This window comes from Suncus etruscus, chromosome 7 (assembly GCF_024139225.1).
Source record: "Suncus etruscus isolate mSunEtr1 chromosome 7, mSunEtr1.pri.cur, whole genome shotgun sequence".
Classification (NCBI taxonomy): domain Eukaryota; kingdom Metazoa; phylum Chordata; class Mammalia; order Eulipotyphla; family Soricidae; genus Suncus; species Suncus etruscus.
Genome location: NC_064854.1, coordinates 59,597,297 through 59,613,338, shown reverse-complemented (window position 1 = coordinate 59,613,338; position 16,042 = coordinate 59,597,297). Strand labels below are relative to the sequence as shown.

Below are 16,042 nucleotides of genomic sequence, written 5' to 3'. Positions count from 1 at the left end.
TGCTATCTCTCCGGGCCTAATCTATTACTTCTTAAGAAAAAAAATTACCAATCTCCTGTATGCTAGGAAGTTACACAAAAATGGCTTTACAGGGGCAGGAGAGACAGCAGTGTTCACCTTGAACGTGGCCAACCTGGGATAGACCCGGCATCCCATATGGTCCCCTGAGCCTGCCAGGAGTTATTTCTGAGCAGTCAGCAGAAGCCCCTAAGCGTTGCCGGGTGTGGCCCAAAAACCAAACCAAACAAACAACAAAAAACTGTTTTTTAAAAAAATAAAGTTTGAAAATATTCTTCAGAATTCAGTGTTTTCTACAATGGCTAATCTGTGTCCTAACCACACACATGCACACAGCATAAAGATGCAGCAGCGGTTTCTACAGACATCTTACTCCTTTGTTCATCTCAAAATTACTGTATCCCTGAATGTTCCAGGCTTTCACACACCTCCACTTTACATGTGCCCAAGTGACCCTTCCCTCCCAAAAATGACCGGTTCTTTCACCTGTGCCAGTGAACAAGAACTAAGGCCAACCATCCTGAGCTGAGCGAATGGTCCCTCCATCTATCTGTCCATAGCTGCTCTATTGATGACTTATTAATAAACAATAAGACAGTGGCTCAGATTTTGAGTTATTTAAGAAAAAGCCCCCACCTTGCTGCCTTTCTAAGCCACCTATCTCCTTCCTGGATTGCATACTAGCCAAAGAAGCATGGAAAGGGCATGCAAGTGTCCAACCAACCTGAGTGAATGGAGGGCCTTTCCCAGGAGGACCTTTTGTTACTGAAGGCTGAGCAAGTGCTTGAGAAGATGCTTTCGTATTAGACGTTTCATCTGCTTCTTTCTGGCTTTCACTGTTTTCAGAAGCCTTTGAACCTTGTTCCTCACTGAAGAATCAAAATCCAGGGAAAACAAGAAAGTGGATGAACTACAGTGCTAGACAATAAAGTAGGTCCATGTAAACAAATGACATTTCCATATGGTTTTGACAGGACAAATGGATCAATGCACATGACTGATGCTTGGTGGTAATTGATTCACTCAGCACTTGTACCACAGATCTTTAGAGAACATGCTGGGAAATGTTTGGTCTGATAATCACAATCCAGCAGCTAGCTGTCCAATATGACCATACACATGTGAGATGCAACCTACAAAGAATGATTAGCCCACAAATTCCTGAACATCCCGTCTCCCCCTTTCAAGTACTAACCATGCTGCAGTGTCAGATTCCATAATAGGGTATGGCCCCAAGAGTTCTGAGCCCTGCCTGCTAGCCTTGTACCTCCAAACCTTAAGGTCTCATACACATGCAACCTGGCAACTTAGAGGGAACACTCACTATGAAGCATCCCATTTCATTCTACTTCAAGAACAAAAACTGAAAAATTAAAATCAAACAACAACAACAACAACAAAAACCACAGTATTTTTAAGTCACAAGAAATTGCAGCCATCTGACAAGAATAAAGAAAACACAGGGCAGTGCAGTGACACACTGAAACCACCACCAGATGAGCCAGCAAATTTCTGCTTATCTCGAATCTACATAATAATTTTGATGCTACATAATTCATTTATTTTGGGTGTCTGTAGTTCCCTAGACCATAATGATGCTAGCACAATTAGAATAAAAAGGACTTAAAGAATCAGTAACTCAAGTAATATTCTCCAATTCTACAAATCCAGATGGGGTTTAGCAAATAACAGGAGTAAGTGGTCCTTGTTGATTCAATTAAATGTCAGGCACGTGGGCTGGAGTGATAGCACAGCAGTAGAATGTTTGCCTTGCCTTACACACAGATGACCCAGGATGGACCCCGGCATCCCAGGAAGTCCCCTGAGCCTTCCAGGAGCTATTTCTGAGTGCAGTGCTAGGAGTAACCCCTAAACACTGTCAGGTATAGCAAAAAAAAAAAAAAAAAGAAAAAAAAAAGAAAAAGAAAAGTCAGACACATTTTTAAAAATATATACCAGGGGTTAGAGCCATAGAGCAGTGGGTTGCGCACTTGCCTGACACGTTGCCTGCTTCCTAGCATCATATATATAGTTCCCTGCCAGTAGTGATCCCTGAGCTCAGAGTAGCACAGCTGGGCATGGCCAAAAATCCCACCACCCAAAACTACCGATTTTACAAAGGATCCTGAACCCCCTGACTGATACAGTAATGTTTCTCCCCAGCAGTGTGGACAGAATAAGGAGGGACGGCCATAACACAATGCTGCCACGAGCTGATTCGTAAACGTTAACCCACCTGCCACTCTCCTTAGGGCTACTGCTTCCTTGCTCGTCATCATCACTGAAATTCAGCTGCTCTGTGTAATCTACTTCCATCTGAGCACCTGTCAAAGGAAGCAAAACTCTCAAATTATTTGTTCAAATACATATGAAGCTGGAAAGTTTGCAACTATTTTGGCCGCTTACCTGCCCAGCCCTCGTCAGCCTCGGCATCCAGGTTGTCAAATTTATCAAGCTCCTTCAACTCAGAGGCACTGAGGATGGATGGGCGCTCAGGCTCCACAGCCCAGGAGGGAGGTGGGCCTCTTCCTCGAATGCTCCTATCAACCAAGATTTAAAAGGGAAAGTGTTCAGGCAGGAACTATTGAAAGCACCAAATTCATTAACTGCGCAATACTTTACAACATGGAAGTGATGCCAAATGAGACACCAGAAATTGTGAATGACACAGACATGTAGGCCATTTCCTAATTCTTCAAGTGTTTAATAGCCAACATAAATTTTCATTCTCAATGATTTATAGTGAGACCATGTATGCAAAGAATAACTTGGTTATCTTTTTTTAAAACTGGTATTAATCTTGAAAAAGTAACTTTAAGAAAAACCCATCATTTGGGAGGATACTCTAGTTTCATAGTAAACAAAAAATTATCTTCAACACAAGGAAGAGGGAGAAATGTGCCATCAAGTTTTACACCCACAGATCTCAGTTTTTACTTTATAAGTCTGCTGGTCCATTAATGGGAATTTACCAACAGAAGTACATCCCTCACAACAAACTTAACAGGAAATCCTGATGAGTGATTGTGTGTATGAATGTGTGCATGCTGTATGCATGTGCCACAGAGTTGTCAATATGGAGTCTTACTTGTTTGCATCAGACAGAGATGGTGGGAACCTCAAAGAACCATGGAGTGGAGGATATGCCATCTTTGGATACTGCTGAAACATCTGAACGAAGAAGACAAACAGTAATAGATACATTTAGGAGCAATGTAAAAAGACAAAAAAAAAAAAAAAAATATATATAAATATATAACTGGCTCAGTCTGACATCACTAGCTACAAAAGAATACTCAGAATCATGATGTAGAAGAGCCCTGATCACCCAACTCCACCACGTGGTTCATCAAGGGCCTCAGCTCTCTGAAATATACATTTATCTAAACTAAATAATCTTCATATAATTTCAAAGTGGGCTGAGAAAAATAAAAAAGGGATCAAATCGGGGCCGGAGAGATAGCATGGAGGTAGGAAGATAGATAGGTTCATGCAGAAGGATGGTGGTTCAAATCCCGGCATCCCATATGATCTCCTATGCCTGCCAGGGGGCGATTTCTGAGCATAGAGCCAGGAGTAACCCCTAAGCGCTGCCGGGTGTGACCCAACCCCCCCCCAAGGCATCAAATCTACGATCAGTTTATGGGAAATACATATGGTAAGAAGTACATATTAAATGAAACTACAATGGTGAAATAAATTAAGTCAGACTATGAGAAAATTCCCTAAATTACAGATTACAGATAATGTGTAAGAGATAAACTAGAGTTGAAATTCACATAAACAACAAGGTTCTTGAAATATCAACCAACACAAGGGAAGAAATGTTATGTGGGGATCCTAATCATGAAGCATTCAAAGAAACTGGAATTAAAAAAAAAATCAACGTTGAGGCCGGAGAGATAGATGGGGGTAAGGCATTTGCCTTGCATGCAGAAGGACGCGGTTTGAATCCTGGCATCCCATATGGTCCCCCGAGCCTGCCAGGAGGGACTTCTGAGCGAAGAGCCAGGAGTAACCTTTAAGTGCTGCCCAAAACAAAACAAAAAACAAAACAAAACAAAACAAACCAAAACCAAACCAAAACCAAAAACCAAAGAACAACCCTACTTCCAGGGTACAATAACAGTATTGTTGCTTTTCCCCACAGACATTTCTTTTAAAATAAACCCAATGTATCTAGATAAAATAAAGTTCAAACTATCATTTCTATTTTATGTGCTTAAAAGTATCTGCTAAATTGGGGGTGGAGACATAGCATAGCGGTAGGGAGTTTGCCGTGCACACAGCCAGCCCAGGACACAGTGGTTTGATTCCCCGCATCCCATATGGTCCCCCCCCCCCCAAGCCTGCCAGGGGCTATTTCTGAGCACAAAGCCAGGAGTAACAGAGCGCCACCGGGTGTGACCCAAAAACATAACACAAACAAACAGAAAAGTATCTGCTAAATAAAAAAACAAAGGTCCATCTGGAAACAAACAAACAAACAAAAAACAAAGATCCATATGAATCACTGTTTCAGACCTGAAATAGATGTTGGCCTTCTGAGGCCATGAACGACTCCAAGTTGCAGTGCAATCTGGTAAATCCTATGGCAGTTGAAGTGTATCATTGCAAACAGAGTACAGCAACCAGTGAAAAATTCTTTGGAAATTGCTACCAGAATATTTAAAAGGTAAATCTGAACTGGTGGTGTGCAGGTTTCCTTATTAAGTCATGAATGACCAGAGTGAGCCCAGGAGTAAAGGGGTGAAGGCCATGCCTGGCCTGCATGATCCTCAGAGTGAGTTGCAGAGTGACCTATAGAGCAGAAGCATAAGAACCACTCCACTCAACACAACTGGATGTGGCCCCAAAAAATGCCCCCAAGAGGCCTACCCAAAGGATTGTTAGCAGTATCTAAAACATACTGCACTATGAAAACACCATGATTGCTACAGCAACAAAAACACAGGGTTTGCAGATACTCCTGTGATTTCCTGCATTCCTAATCAAAAACTGTAAATACTATATTTCACTGCATAATTGCTGTAGACTTTTTTTTTTTTTTTGCTTTTGGGCCACACCCGGCATTGCTCAGGGATTACTCCTGGCTGTCTGCTCAGAAATAGCTCCTGGCAGGCACGGGGAACCATATGGGACACCGGGATTCGAACCAATCACCTTTGGTCCTGAATCGGCTGTTGCAAGGCAAACACCGCTGTGCTATCTCTCCAGGCGCATAATTGCTGTAGATTTTACATAATTTTACCTCTTTAAAAAAATTGTGGGTGTGTCATTATATGGAACTATACTGCTATTGTCAAAGAGTGCCAACAAGACAGTAGGGCCCCAAATAGTATTTGCCTTGCACAATGCCAACCTGGGATTCAATGCCTGGCATGATCCAAGTGCAGAGCCCTGAATGCTGCCAAGTGTGACCCCCCATTAAACAAACAAACAAACAAACAAACAGATATGTGTCAGGGGGAAAGAAGGGTACAATGACCACAGGGGCAGCATCTAATAGCAAAACTGGCAGAGCTGACCCAACAGAAAGCTTCACTCACCAGGCTTCCATAGGGCGGCAGCGCAGCGCGGTGCTGGGCCAAACCAGTCTGCTGACCATTAAGCTTGGCCTGTGGAGGGCCGCAGGCAATCCTCTTCTCCACCACTTTGAGGATGTCACTTTGTTCTGAAGGCCCAGACAGACTTTCCTCCTGGCCAGTGAGTTTTTCATCTTGATCAGATGCTGAAGGTGGGCCAGCAGACTTACCACCGTCCCTCCAACAAGTAACATCTGGCAAGGAAAAAAAATTAGATGGGGGAAGAGAAAGAAAAGGAGGAAGGAAAAGGAGGAAAGGAAGGGAAGAGGGAAGGAGGAGGAAGGAGTAAACCAAGCCAAGTGTGGTTCAGGAACACATAAGCTCAAAAAGAAGTGACAGAATCTAGTCCTTTCTGATGCTTTCAAGGACACAGTGGCTTCAAAAGCAAAGGGTTAGGCCTAAAGGTGCCAGCATAGGTAATACCAGGACTTGGGGAAGAGAGGACTGACTTCACGGTTATTCTGTTCACAGTCACCTGAACAGAGACAGTAGGAGCCCCTAGTGCCTGGGCTGAGCCATGTCCTGTGTTCATTTCCTGTGCTGACCCTCCCTCTTCCCTCCCTCACATAGTGGATCTAGAGAAAAGGCAGGCATGATGCCAGTCAAAGAAAACTGGTCTTCCATCCTAGGCAGGAGTCATCTATCCTTCCTTCCTTTGCCTGGGGGTGGGGTGGTCAGGCTGTGAACAGGCTACACATAAAGGGGCCACAGAGTGACCCTGGAAGATGCCAGTCAAGTTGGTTTCACTGTGCCTCTGCTGAGAGTTCCTGTGGCCGAGAATCTAGCTAAAGGGTCTGCAATGCTCCTGAGCTTGAGACACTAAAAGAAATCAAACATCAGCTCTGTCTGCCTCAGCTTGTCAAATTCACTATGCAGCACTAGGTAACTGGTGAAAACTAGAAACAAGAAACCAGAAAAACCACCTTGTCTACTCAGCAGCAGAGAAGCAGTGGGAGAAAATAGGCTCACTCCAGCAGCACCGTAATACAGTGCCAGAAGAAACACAGCTCTTCAACAAGCAATGCTGAGTGGAGGGGCATTGCCCACAGCCAGCTGGGTGGGCCTGGCTCTCCGACTAAGTGCTGTTCAAGTGAAACCCAGGCAAGCAGCAGGAAGTAGGAAGCAGCTCCTAGACTGCTCTCTTACTTGGTGGGCGCAGACTGGGGCCAGGTCCATAGTTGTCATCACTCGCTTCTTTCTCTTTTTTCTCCTGATCCCCAGCTGCCTGAAGGCTGGGAAATTCCTGCTGAAAATGACTATTCACCTGGATTCCTACAGTATTAAAAAAAATTCAATGAAATATGCTGAAGTTGATTCAAATAACCCTCCCCAAATAGTTCTCTCTTTGTGGCTAAAAATTTATGCCACATTTCAGTAGTGGCTATTCATATCAGTAAGTTCATCCAGAATTAGAAGCTCAGGAAAGTTAAGGAACTGCCACGAGGAGAGAAATCTAATCAAGATAGATGCCAGATACTCTTCCAGAGGATGTTAAGATGCTGTGGCCAGGGCTGAGAGATGTCCATGGGTCCAGAACACACTTTACAGAAGGGGTCTGGGTTCCATCCCCAGCACACCTCCAGAAGTGACCCCTGAGCACAGAGCCAGGAGTATCTCTCAAGCAGCCAGTTCTGGGCCTCCCTCCACCTAATCCTTTACTGTGAACCCCCAAATGTCTTTTCTAATAACCCTGAACCTTACTGGGCATAGTTTGTGAATGCCCATGGAAATGATCAAGATGAGGCAAAAATGCCTTCACTCAGCTTACCTGCTTTCACTGCCCAGATACTATCTGTAACTCACTATTTGTCCACTCATCTACCTTCCTGCCAGCCTTTTTACTTTTATACTTCTGGAGACTTAAATTAGTTTGAGGGACATAGAGGGTTCCCCCATAGATTGTTTCAGTTTCCTACTTTTCAGCTGGAAAAGTAAACTTTTGCCAGGAAGCCACTCATTCCTATGTTTTCCACTACTTTTCCACCCAGGAAAAGCAGGATGACTAAAGGAAGTCAGGGCACTGATGTATGGTTTCTGCCAATTCACACAGAAACTAGGTACTCTGAAGTCTCCAAGAGCTTATAGCAAAGGTTCTCTCTATAGTTAGTTGTTCAGGTTGGTCACCAGTGGCAGATGGTACTTCAAGGGTTCCTTAAGTCCCTATCTCTGCATAGTTAATGGATGTAGACAGTCAAATTGAATGAACCCAAGAAACTTTTTAAAATTATTTATTAGGGCCCCAAATTGTTCTACACTCACCCAAAGATAAGGATTCCCCCTTCTCTCCTGCATGGCTGTTCAGTAACCACCAAGCCTAATCAGTTCCCCAGCTCATGTCCACTTACCATCTCCTTGCCCACCTTGCTTGTTACTGGCCCATGATTTTGGAGCAGGCGCTACTTCTGGGGGAGCTGCAACCCCAGGTTTTGGCTGTGCTGGTGGAGCTTCTGGTGTTCTTTAAAAAAACATGAATCCATTATTTCAGATATGTATTCTTAAATTATATCAAAGGTCAATCTGCAAATTATTTTGGATGTGTATTGTGTTGTTTTCCTTCAACATTCTTTTAAATTAATTAAAGCTCTTTTTATCCTCTTTCATCTCTACCAGTGAATAACCCAAGAAGGCAGTTTTGCTTGTTGTCAATTGGGAAAACAAAGATTCCTGAATTTAGCTACAGAAAATCTATTTGAGGGTACAGCAGATAGGGCATTTGCCTTATGCATGGTCGGCCTAGGTTCATTCTTGGCATCCCACCTGGTCCCTCGAGCCTACCAGGAGTAATTTCTGAGAGCAGAGCCAGGTAACCTGAGTGTTATTGGATATGGCCCCAAAACCAACCAAAAAAAAAAATCTATTTGAATGGGCAGAAATGCATAATTAGAAACAACAGAACAGGGGTTGGGCAGGTATCTCTGTGGCAGAATACATCTTTGCATGAGCAAGTCTCTGAGTTTGATCCCTAGCCACATAAGGAATAACAGGGGAGAAGGAACTGGCAGCCAGGGCCAGGGCATAAGCTCTCATTCTAGTAGTCATGAAGGTCATATTGGCCTCATCTCTGACAAAAAAGAGGCAACAAGAAAGTGCATGAGGGTTCCATGAGTGAAACATGCCTTTTCAAAGAGTCAACTCTTTGATTTAATGCTTGAAACGGATTAAAGCTTTAGATTAAATAGGCAGTTAACAGACCTAAATGCAAATATTCCTTCGAGGCGCACTCAGACTTGTAGTTGACTTATTACCACAAAATAATTCTACAGCTAAGAAGCAGACAACAGTCCTTGCTAAGCTTAAGACAAGTAGTCAAACTTTATCAACAACAGTCTAAAACTTGGCAATAAATACAGGCAAAAAAGTACCAGGTCCCCGACTGCCCAGTCTTAGCAGACTCATTCAATTTTAACTAAGTTCGGCATAGTACTTGATACTCAGAAGGCCAAACATTTGCTGGATGATGACTAAGGGGCTATTATTTAGTCTTTCCCAGCTTCAACACTAAATATGACAACGAGGGTGGGAGAGGTGGCTTAGCCAGCTGTATACAAGATGTTCAAAATCAATCCCCAATATTACATGGTCTCCCAAGCACCACAAGAAGTAACCCCCCAGACATTAAACCCTGGAGGCTGTGCCCCCAAAACAAGACTATTACAGTAAGTATTAGACACACAGAAATGACCTAACTCAACCCACTCAGAAATATCCAAAGGCCATGCCTGATTTGGTGGGATGGGGTGAGGTATCTGAAATCAAGTAAGGGAAGCTCGACCAGAATTCGGTCACATAGTCTCGGCTGACTGAGAATCCCAACAGGAGCTGTCAGAGCACATGAATTGCACAGATACCCCAACCATCAAGTGAGCACAGACATTCAAAGCCAAGTTTCCAGTAACCGACTCACTTTTCTTCTTCATGCTGCTCCTGCTTTGATGCCCACCCAGTGCCATCTTTCGGAACAATGTTCACATTTGGGTCATTGCCTTTGTTTTCTGCTTTGAGGCTCGGCAGGTTGGCAGGTGGAGGCATTCGCCGTGAGACACCCACTTTCCCAAGACTCTGTAACCCATGTCGAGCTGCAACTAAAGGTCAGAAACATCAACATTGACTCAAACCCCCACTGAAGCCCTGACTTGATATTTCCTAATCTTTTAAAAATTTAAAAGACATGATTTAAACACAGTCACCTACTTGCAACCCAGTCCAGTGGAGGAATGTGAAGAAACCGAGCTATGGGCCAGGGCCCCCCCACTTTCCATGCAGAAGGCCTTCATTCAGGCCGGGCCCCGAGCACCACTGGACAGAGCCCAACAACCCATAACAAACACTCTCTGAATAGACATAGGCTTTCAAAACCCCAACTGTACACCCCTATACATTGTGACAGAGATAAGGAAGGGGCTGAATACAGAAGACAGAGGGTAGGGCTTGATCCCCAGTCTCTAACGGTTCTCTGAGCACCCCTGGGTAGTTCAGAGGACAGCAGCATTAAGCTATGTGTGACTAACAAAATCTAGTAAAAGAAAGAAAACATCATAATGCTAGTTTTATCATTTACTAAGGGAATCTACTTTAAATTAAAAAAAAAATGCAGACTTTTTTTTGTGGGTTGAGGAGGAAACTCAGTAACCTCACATCTGTCAGACAAGTACTCTGCCACTGACCCATATGGGTGACAGGATTCAAACCACCATCCATCCTGCATCACTGGCTGCATGCAAGGTGCTCAGGGCTTACTGTGCAAAAAAGCCCAGTCTTTCCATTCAGATTCTAGATTCTAGTATGTGGAGAGTTTGCTGGCTTATGCTCCCAATAACAAACACTGCAGCCATTTCCTGCCCATTGTAAACACTGGATTCAAGACATAAGAAACAAAGGAGCATAGAGCCCATATGTTGCATCCATAACCAGAGTAAGAGGCCTTTTAGGTTCATGGATCAAAATGGGGTTTCTCTTTGAAAACACTGATTTCCCACTCATTTTTCAGGAGAGACACTGAAAAATGCGCATATATGAAAAGACTAATGTTGGCTTACTGGAGTTACAGTACAGGGGTTAGGGAACGAGCCCTGCAGAAGCTGCTTAAGAGCTCCTACCTTAGATAAAAAACACAGCTTAATATTACAACAAATGCTGGTTAAATCAAGGATTTGTCCTAGTTATTGCATGCAGTAACTTAGGCCATTTGTAATAAAACAAAAGCATGAAAAATTCAAATGCTGCTTGAGCTGACTGTACTCACCGGTGGTTTTCTGGGTCTCTAAGGATTTCCCCTTGTACGTATTAAACAAACTTAGTGTCGCATACTTCTTCCCATCCTTTGCTTTTGTGCTCTGGCCTGACTTCTCCGACATTTCGGTGGAAACTCATCGAGTCCAAAACCTCCAGCCACGTCCCTTAAAACCAGTCCTTAGATGTACCTGATGGGGGAAAATGAATAGCCAGGAGTGACCAAAAAAAATCAAGACAAGAGGTGGAGGCAGCTGACCCAACTGAATCACAGGTTGTACAGGAGTCCTGGGTTCAATGACAGCATCACCAGGTTCAAACCCAGATCACACACCCACCTAGAGAGAGATTCAGCAGAGGTCACAACTGTGCAAATTACAGCATTCTGAAGCTGTCAGAATGACAGCAAGACTCAGATCATATTTGTTGCTATACAGTAAAGCTAAGAATACCACCATATGTTAAATGCCTCTCCTATATAAAAGCACTATGGCAAAAACATCGAAAATTGTTTTTTTTTTAAAAACAAAGTGTAATATAAATAAATCTGTTAGTGGTCTAATCAGAATGATAGAATGAACAGCTCAGGCTGTGCTTGGAAACAGTAATGTGCACTGAGCTTCTAGAGAAGAAGGAAGCCGAAACAACCAGGGCAGAAATGCAGCCACCCAATCCTCTTGAGCAACAACTGTTCTCCCAGAGCTACCTGTCTGCCACTGATTCAGCAGATGAATGCTACAGGACAACCTATAGCACTTTTACTTTCCACTTCCCAATCAGTCCTTTCAAACTATTTACTTTAGACTGATTAGTACCGCAGATAGGCTCAAAAGTCTTGCAGGTGGCCAATGGAGTTTGATTCTCAGCACAGCACCCAAGCTCATTAGGAGTGATCCCTAAGCATTACAGGTGTGGCCCCCAAACAAAATGAAAGTGGCACTCCTGGCTCTGTGCTCAGACATAGCTCCTGGCAGGCATGGGGACCCATATGGGGTGACGGGATTCAAACCACCATCCATCCTGCATCACTGGCTGCATGCAAGGCAAATGCTCTACCGCTGTGCTATCCCTCCGGCCCCTCCAGCTCTAACATTTAAGTGATGTTTTTATATTTGCAGCATATGTATATTAGAGCACCTATGACCACTTTTATGATCTAAAACTGACTTCCCCCTTTTAATTTTGGACCGAACAGTGGTGCTCAGGGGTTACTCCTGAGTAATGGCTCAGAGAACCATATGGAATGCCAAGGGGAATTAAACCCAGGTTGGCTACATGCAATGCAAATGCCCTACCCACCGTACTATAGCTCCAGTCCTTATTCTGAAACTTATTCTTCACTGATGGGATCTATCTTCTATTACACATTAACATGTGCAAAGCTCTTATAAAATAGTGGCTGGATGGAACCAGAGAGGTTGTGTGAAGGGATAAGGTGTCTGCCTTGCCAGTGCTAGCCTAGGATGGACTGCGGTACAATCCCGACGTCCCATATGGTCCCCCCAAGCCAGGGGTTATTTCTGATTGAATAGCCAGGAGTAATCCCTGAGCATCACCGGGTGTGGCCCAAAAAACAAACAAACAAAAAATAGTGGCTGGAACCTAGTAAGGTGGTAGTGACATTTCCAACATTCACATAATAGGAAAGTTTTTTTAAGCACAGGAGAGTTATCTCTTGGCATCTAGCACACCCGCTGACTAAAACTCGCTCACTCTTCCAGATGCTCAATGGCCTCTTCAGTGTTGCTGAGCTCTGAGTTTGCTTGCAAGGTAGAAGTGTCACTACAGCAACTCCCAGACATGTACAGGGTGTTCTTCTACTATTATACTCGCTTCTCAGATATGCTGTTTTCTACTTTTTATCTTTCCACGTTTTCATAATCCAACTATACAACTATTTTTGTCATTCTGGTGGGGAAATGAGGCAATAAGCACTCAGGTTGTTGTTGGGTTTCCACCTCCAACCCACTAGCCACTCCCTCAGTGGAAGAAAGCCTGTCTCAGCCTTCTCAAGTAACGGGCCACCAGTTCTGTGGTTGGAGCTACTGAATCTTCCTATAGTCTCTGTCCTCATTGTAGCACAGTTTAAGGAAGCTATGTTGCGCTACGTTACACTGCTCACACCCACTGGTTACAGACTCCAACTATAATCATTTAAAACACATATGAAAAAAAAACCCACATGACAGGCAAGAGGATAGTACAATGGAGAGGGCATTTGCTTTGCATTCAGCCGATGTGAGTTCAATCCCCAAGACACCCTATGGTTCCCTAGCACTGCCAGGAGTGATGCCTGAGCAGAGGTAGGAGTAACCTTTGAGCATCACAGGGTGCAATCACAAACAAACAAACAAACAAAAACACTAAAAATACCCTTGGGGGGGAGGAGGGAGTGTGGAGCAGTAGCACTAGTGGTGAGGCGTCTGCCTTGCAAGCACTAACCTAGGAAGGACCATGGTTAGATTCCCCAGCGATCATATGGTCCCCCAAGCCAGGGTCGATTTCTGAGTGCATAGCCAGGAGTAGCCTGTGAACGTCACTGGGTGTGGCCAAAAAAACAAAACAAATCCCTGGGTTGGTGCAGTGAATACCTAGTTGACACCAGAGACTAAATCACCAGGACAGCTAAAAATAAATTAAAATTTTGCTCTGTTCTATTTCTCTAACTTAATTAAGAGCTACAAAATTTGAACCTAAATATTAAAGGTAGTGAAAATATAGACCAAATACAAATCATATTATGAAAAACCATCATTAAAATAAATTAAGTTGTGGGGCTGGTGTGGTGGCGCTAGAGGTAAGGTGACGGCCTTGCAAGCGCTAGCCTAGGATGGACAGCGGTTCGATCCCCCTGGCGTCCCATATGATCCCCCAAGCCAGGAGCAACTTCAAACTCCTGCCACTAAGCAGGCCGCTAAAACAGGCCAGAACATGTCCCCTGCACCCAAGCATACCATAGGGCCCCACTACTGTAGAGCCCAACATGGAATTATCCCTAAGAACACAAAGTGAGGTCCTCTGCTTCCCAAATAGATTACTCTGGGCTCCTCTCTTCTCCCACTACCTCTGCGTTTCTCCCTCCATTACAACGGGTGGCAACTTAGCTTTCAGGCGCTACAGTCACCACCCCATTTTGAAGATGAGGGGAAAGAATAAAAGAAAAGGAGCAGCACAGACCAGGTAGCAAGAACTTCGTCCATTTTATTTGCGATGCGGCAGCTCCTTCCCTCCACTGTCCCCCCACCGCAGCGCCCCAAAGGAGTTAGCATCCGTCTTCCGCACCTTGCAACACTTTAACCCTCACGTGCAATAATGTTTCCAAATGGGAAACTGCTGCGTTCAGAGACAGGGCCGTGAGAACTCGGGGGGGTGGTGGTGGTGGTAATCTGAGGGTCTCGGGGCCCCAGGACCAGAGCTCCGTGACCTTGGGACAATGACTCCATTCTCTCCAAAGATCCCCCTCCTCACCCGCACAACGGAAAAGAGAGGCACATTGCCTTCCCCGGGGTTCCAAACCCCTAGTCCAGGCATACACCCACCACCCGCCCTCTGCGCCAGGGTGCCAACGGGCCCCGGTTCCTAGCCCACACCTAAAAAATGGCTCCAGACCCAGTAACGCCTCCCGCACCCTGCTGCCCGCATCTGCAGAATTAGCACCCATCCCTGGGGACCTCCTCCACCCCCAAATAAAGAAAAAAAAAGGGGGGGGGGTGAATCCGATTCTTCGGGTGTATTCCAAACGCCCTGTGTCGGAATAGGCACGGCAGCCTCAAGATTCCAGGCCACCCCGGCGGGGTTGGGGGGCCGGTGGCCTGAGCCAAAAAAAGGGGGGGCGATGCGGAAATCCGGGGCGCTATGAAGGCCGAGGGCAACGCCAGGCACCTCGGCCCCTGAACCCCAAAAAAACCCTACGAATTTAAATTTAAGCCAAGGAAACAACCAGTCCCATCGATGCAAAGCCAATAATGCACCCCCACTAGGAAGAAAAAAAAAGACCCAGTAGGGCCTCCATCACCCTCTTTACAATCTAAGCTTCCTCTTCTACTTGCAAGTGGGGGAGACCTGGACCGTCACCCCGGAATGGACTGATTACAAATGCCTACTCCAAGAAGGAGCTGAACCCCTCAGTAGGGCCTCCATCACCCCCTTTACAATCTAATCTCCCTCTTCTATTTGCAAGTGGGGGGGGGGGAAACCTGGACCATCACCCCCGGGGTAGATTGACTGATTGCAAATGCCTTCTCCAAGAAGGAGCTGCATTCTTGCAAAAACAAGAAAAGCAAAATGCAAAATCGGGCCCAACACTGGGTCGCGCGGATTGGAAATGAAAAGTGGTCCAGGTCCGGGGTGGAGGAAGTGGGGCCTACAGAGCGGAAAAGGCCCGAGCCCGGCCTCAGCCATGGGGCCAGCACGCCCAGAGAGGGGGGCACAATGATGTGTGGGTGGGTGGGTGATCTACTCAGCCCCCCCCATCCAAATCCTGCACCCCAACAATCCCATCCACAGTCGCGGGAGGACAACAGGCCTCAGAGCGCAGGCCAGGCCAAGAAATCGGGGCTTCTTCGGGCGCACATGACCCCCAGCAAGGAATCCCCCGTAGCCTGCTAGCACCCCCTGATCAAGAAGCCTTTCCCCTCTGTTCCCAACGCCCCCCCCGGACAAGCACCCCCAAAACTCCCCTGCCCAAAAGCCCGATCTGCGGGGCTGGGAAACGCACGGAGGAAGCACGCGGGGCAGCCCCGATCGCCAGACAGAGGTGCCAGCCCTGATGTACCCCGACATCAGATCCCCCGGGCCGCCCGCCCTGCCGGGTCCGAGCGCACCCCCGCCGCCCTTGCGCCTTCCTACCGGCCGGAGCGCGTTCTCTCGGGCGGCGCGCGTGTGCGCACTTCGGGGTGGGGGGCTCCGCTGCCGGGGCGGGAGCCTCGAGGCGCCAGGGGAAGTCCGGCGGGCCGGGCCGCCTGACCGGGGAGCCCGAAACGAAGAGGATCCCCCAAACGGCCAAAGCACTCCAGGCGGCAGCCGTAAGGGAGCGAGCGAGGCGAGGAAAAAGAGGCAAGATGGCGGCCAGCCAGCCGCGACGTGCTACGTCATCACGCAGCCTCCGCACGGCCCAGAGCGTCGCCGCCCCGCCCGAGCCCTCTCACGTGACGCGGGCTGTGGCGACCCCTGCTGGACGGAGGGAGGCAGTTGCGTCTAGCGTTTCCCCG

The 16,042-nt window shown here is 46.2% G+C and overlaps 1 protein-coding gene across 3 annotated transcripts in view; it reads right to left on the bottom strand.

The window, feature by feature from the left end:
* Positions 1-15,836, bottom strand: part of PRRC2C (proline rich coiled-coil 2C) — a 55,530-nt gene extending 39,694 nt beyond the window's left edge. For all 3 annotated transcript variants that reach the window (XM_049776379.1, XM_049776380.1, XM_049776381.1), the window contains exons 1-10: positions 15,681-15,836; positions 10,846-11,023; positions 9,508-9,685; positions 7,949-8,058; positions 6,750-6,875; positions 5,568-5,797; positions 3,107-3,189; positions 2,425-2,558; positions 2,255-2,342; positions 743-887 (exon numbers count right to left, since the gene is read on the bottom strand). In XM_049776379.1, the coding sequence (XP_049632336.1) occupies positions 743-887; positions 2,255-2,342; positions 2,425-2,558; positions 3,107-3,189; positions 5,568-5,797; positions 6,750-6,875; positions 7,949-8,058; positions 9,508-9,685; positions 10,846-10,957 (1,206 nt within the window). In that variant the 5' untranslated portion in view covers positions 10,958-11,023; positions 15,681-15,836. The remainder of the gene's footprint in view (positions 1-742; positions 888-2,254; positions 2,343-2,424; positions 2,559-3,106; positions 3,190-5,567; positions 5,798-6,749; positions 6,876-7,948; positions 8,059-9,507; positions 9,686-10,845; positions 11,024-15,680) is intronic.
* Positions 15,837-16,042: the final 206 nt, after the last annotated feature.